Source organism: Penaeus vannamei, chromosome 9 (assembly GCF_042767895.1).
Source record: "Penaeus vannamei isolate JL-2024 chromosome 9, ASM4276789v1, whole genome shotgun sequence".
Taxonomy (NCBI): Eukaryota; Metazoa; Arthropoda; class Malacostraca; order Decapoda; family Penaeidae; genus Penaeus; species Penaeus vannamei.
Genome location: NC_091557.1, coordinates 35,490,885 through 35,495,884, shown reverse-complemented (window position 1 = coordinate 35,495,884; position 5,000 = coordinate 35,490,885). Strand labels below are relative to the sequence as shown.

At 41.7% G+C, this 5,000-nt stretch overlaps 1 protein-coding gene across 1 annotated transcript; it reads right to left on the bottom strand.

The window, feature by feature from the left end:
* Nucleotides 1-20: 20 nt before the first annotated feature.
* LOC113817020 (sericin 1) lies at nt 21-4,830 on the bottom strand. The gene is made up of 5 exons (XM_070125639.1): nt 4,790-4,830; nt 1,999-3,944; nt 1,750-1,871; nt 1,355-1,468; nt 21-623 (listed from the first exon to the last, which is right to left on the bottom strand). Exons 1-5 carry the CDS (start codon nt 4,806-4,808, stop codon nt 308-310), a joined length of 2,517 nt encoding a protein of 838 aa, XP_069981740.1. The 5' UTR covers nt 4,809-4,830; the 3' UTR covers nt 21-307.
* Nucleotides 4,831-5,000: the final 170 nt, after the last annotated feature.

The window sequence follows — 5,000 nt, the reverse complement described above, 5'->3', positions numbered from 1 at the left end:
GAAGAAAAAAATATTACAAAGTTGATGCACTTTTTATTGGCAAAATCAGTTGTGTTGCGCCGTGACGTCACACCAGGGGCTCGTCACGCAGGCAGTTCGTACTAGTTCGTCTCAAGTCGTGGTAATATTTCTTCCAAGATCCGTCTCGTCGTTACCTCTCTGTCTTCCAAGTCGTCGCTACCCGTTTGGTCGTCGTTGTTGTAAGGTGAATATTTTTTGTTGATTTTTTTTGTTTGTTTATTTTTAGAGGGGGCGGAGCAGGTTCTTCAGTTCCTCTGATTTTCTTGTTTTGTTTTGCTTTCCGAGTCTACTTGCGGACTCCGGTAACAATGCCGTTGTTGGCGAAGTAACACACGCTGTTGCGGTCGAAGATGGGAGAGGTCTGGGAACCGGAGGGAGAAGACGAGAAGGAAGAGGAAGAGGAAGAAGAGAAGGAGGGGGAAGAAGAAGAAGAAGAAAGAGAGGAGGAGGCAGAGGGGAAAGCAAACCTAGAGAAGAGTCCCTGAGTCTCCTGACCACTGCTCCTGAAGAAGGCGGAGGCGGAGGAGCAAGTGGCCGGGGAGGTATCGCGACGGCAGCTGAAGGAACTCTGGTCGAAGCGCTCGCCCTCGCCGCACTGGAACCTGGGGGGAGGGAGGGAGGGGGGAGGTGGAAGACAAACCAATAACACAGCAACAGGAAATTGATATAAAGCAAGGATATGCAATAAAATAAAATAAAAAACATTTGTGAATAAATAAGGAAAGGTGTGTGAAAATAATAATGATAGCAACAAAACTATTAGGGAATGGTTACAAATAAAAAGAGGAATTTTATGCTGCCATCATCAACATAATACGATAATTTCAAAGATCATTATCATTGACAACGTTATCATTATTATCAAAATTGCCATTACTATTATTCAGTATTATTGACATCGGTATCATTAGTATCAAAATTGCCATTACTATTATTCAATATTAACATCACTATTATTATTATCATTATTATTATTAGTAGTAGTAGTAGTAGTGGTAGTAGTGGTATCATTATTGCAATTATAATTATTATCAGTTCTCCTCACTACCATTACTGTTTAAGGCATTGCCCTTATCAGTACCAAGATCATTATCATCCATTCATCATTCTTATCATAATCACCACAAGCATTACCATCACCACCGTTTTCTCTCTCTCAAAAAAGAAAAGAAAAAAACGGTAATAATAATGATATCAATAAAAAAGTTATAGTAATGGTGATATTATTACCATTATTCTGATTATTATCATAATTATTATCATCATTATTATCAATGATAATAATAAAAAACGAGTTCCTCACTATAGACAACCTAAAACAAAAAACACTTACGTGAAACGGTACTGTGTGGCTGTTCCATCATTTGCCTGAACAGGAGTACACACGTGGAACATTTGGCAGTTGCTGTCAAGATCTGCGTAATATCCTTGGCCGAAAGAGGAGCAACTGTAACGATTGAAGGAGATAAAATGGGGAAAATAAATAGATAAGAAGTGTATAAGTGCACAAAAAAAACAGACTAACATACACACATCATGAGGTTCACAAGGATTTTCAAAATCTGCGTCTGTCGTCAGCAACTGGACAATCTCTAATTACTTATCAATTATTCTATTGACACAAAGGGTATGGCAGCCAATATCCTAAAATTTGGCTCATAAAAGATGCATCCAAATCAGACATGCATGAATAGATATGACATGCACACTCATTTTTCTCATACTCACGTGAACGTAGAGGAAATCTGTCCCTCGGCAAGACTGGATGAAACGGGGACAAAGAACGACTTGAAGACGCCCAAAATTCTATCTCCGGCTTCGGTCTCGATGTGCCCGGCGATTTCCCTCATCTGGAAAAGACGAATCAGAATGAAACCGTAATACTGCAGAATTAATTGTAATTTCCTTTGCCCTGATTATTTTTCTTTGACCTTTTTGACCAATGTCACACATGGGAAAAATAAATCTTGATCCTACCTGGGAAGTCTGGAACTGGTTATTTGACTGGAAATTCGATCCACGTTGGTCTAGACTGGTAGTGAAAGTGGAGATGCCTTGGTTCTGGAAATTCTGCTGCTGCCTTTGGTCTCCAGTGATCTGGAAAGCGTTCTGGTTGCCCTGGAAAGTGGTGCGTCCAATGTTTTGATTGTTTTGGAGGTTGGAAGAACCAAAGCTTCCTTCGTTTTGGAAACTGTTAGATCCAAGATTTTGATTATTTTGGAAGCTGGAAGAACCAAAATTCTGGTTGTTTTGGAAGCTGGTAGATCCTTGATTCTGATTGCTCTGGAAATTTGAGGAATCAAAGGTCTGTGCATTCCGGAAAGTGGTAGAACTCAAGTCCTGGTTACCCTGGAAAGTGGTAGATCCGAGGTTCTGGTTCTGGAAAGTGGTGGATCCGAGGTTCTGGTTCTGGAAAGTGGTGGATCCGAGGTTCTGGAAAGTGGTGGATCCGAGGTTCTGGTTCTGGAAAGTAGTGGATCCGAGGTTCTGGTTCTGGAAAGTGGTGGATCCGAGGTTCTGGTTCTGGAAAGTGGTAGATCCGAGATTCTGGTTGTTTTGGAACCTAGAACTGCTACCAAAACTGCCTTGGTTCTGCCCAGCCTGGAAGATGGAAGTCCCTTGATTCTGGCTGGACTGGAGAGATGAAACTCCTTGATTGACCTGGAAAGGCCTTCGCTGATTCTGATTCACCTGGACATTAGAATTTCCTTGTTTCTGGTTGGACTGGAAAAATGCAGTTCCTCTATTTTGGCTGGACTGGAAGGTACTTCCAGAGCTTCCTCTGTTCTGATTAGACTGGAATGCAGAGCTGCCTCTGTTCTGGCTGGACTGGAAAGCAGAACTGCCTCTGTTCTGACTGGACTGGAAAGCAGAACTGCCTCTGTTCTGGCCAGACTGGAAGGAACTTTCTCTGTTCTGGCTAGACTGGAAACTGGAGCTTCCACGGTTAGTCTGGAAGCCGGATGATCCACGGCTGGCTGGAAGTTCAATTCTCTTCACATCCACAAGGTTGGGATTTGAGAAACGGTAATTGTTGAAACTGTATTGAACTCGGCCAGCATTGTTGCTGCTAGAATACTGTGTCTGCCTGTTGTTTTGGCTAGAGAACTGATTTGCAATGTTTCTTTGCCCATTGGAGAAAGTGGAACTCTGTTGGGTGTTTGGGAATTTGGATCGTCTTTGACTGCTAAAGACGTTGGAGTCTTGTTGACTGGTGGAGAAGCTAGAACTCTGCTGAGAGTTGGGGAAACTGGATCCACGTTGATTATTGGAGATGCCAGACCTTCGTTGACTGCTGAAGAAACTAGACCCCTGTTGAGTGCTTGGGAAACTGGATCCAGTTTGACTGCTGACAAAACTGGATTGCCTATTGCCGGAACTAGATCCTTGCTGACCACTAGAAAAGCTAGAGCTTTGCTGAGAGCCAGGGAAGCTAGTGCTGAAAGAGCTGGATCCCTGTCGGCTGCTTGGGAAACTGGATCTTTGTTGATTACTGAAGGAAGTAGATCCTCTCTGACTGCTTGAGAAACCAGATCCTCTCTGACTGCTTGAGAAACCAGAACCCTGCTGACTGCTTGGGAAACTAGTTCCTTGCTGAGCACTTAGGAAGCTAGACCTCTGCTGAGAGCTTGGGAAACTAGCTCCCTGTTGGTTGCCTGAGAAACCAAGACCTTGCTGACTGTTGGAGAAAGAGGAGCTCTGCTGGCCTCTTTGGAAGCTGGAGCCCTGTTGGCTGCTGGAGAAAGACTGCTGCCCACTAGAAAGACCTGAACTCAGCTGACTGTTTGAGAAGGTTCCTTGATTGTCTTCATACTTGATCTGGATGAGGTTGTTGTTTGGAGTGCGTTCGAAGAGCTGTTCCCTCACATCTGAGCCACCAAGGTTGCCTAATTTGGCACCTGATGCTAGCACCAGCAGAGATGCTGCAAACAGAAGGGGAATATTAACTTTTTTTCAAATGTCGGGAGCCTTTTTTGCAATTTCAACCCTTTCCTTTTCTGTTTATATTCCTTTCTCCTTGACTGACTATTTTCTTTATTCAGGCAACGATTCCTTTAGCTTGGTACTGATGTAAAGAATAGATCAAATCAAGTAACTGGGTACTAGACGTTCATGACAGAGGCCATGACCTTGACTACCCTCTCAGATGAAACATACTTGCACCTGCTAATTTGGATTTTTAAAAAATAAATTATGGTTCGTTTTTACCAGAGAAATTTAAAAGTACAGCCAAAAGATGTCAAAACTATCTTTACAGATTGACTATAGTTTCCATTCTGTATGTTTAGCAGCAGAAACAATCATATCTTCTAATTTTGACTAATTAAGCATTGCATATTTCCACAAGATAAAATTTGAACTCCAGTCAGCTGACTGGAGTTTTAAGGGAATGGCCGAATGAGATCATTAAAAATAAATCCCTTTGCATGTGTATTGTATCATTTAAATCTCTCATACACGATACCGTATCTATCGTTGAAAATGACGATGGTTGAATTTCAAACATGTGTAGAATTTGGACATTATCTGGCATAGACAGAATTCCCCCAAATCCTCTCGCAAATTTGTTTAGAATATCCTCTCACACAAGAACCTACGAAAATTAAGATCACACACACACACACACACACACACTCACACACACACACACACACACACACACACACACACACACACACACACAGATATATATATATATATATATATATATATATATATATATATATATATATATATATATATATATATATATATATGGAAAACTTACCTAATAGAAGGGTTTTCATCGTTGGGCGGAGCGGGCGAGACTTCAGGATCTCTGCGGGTTTCCTGGGTTTATATAGTCCGTCATCCGATCACAGGGTTGCCAATAATCAATTGCAGGACATTAATGGGCTCCAAGGAAAGTGAAAAATGGAGAGACTTGATATAGTTTTGTTTCATTACAGTTCCTCATAGGAAAATAGGAAGTAAATATC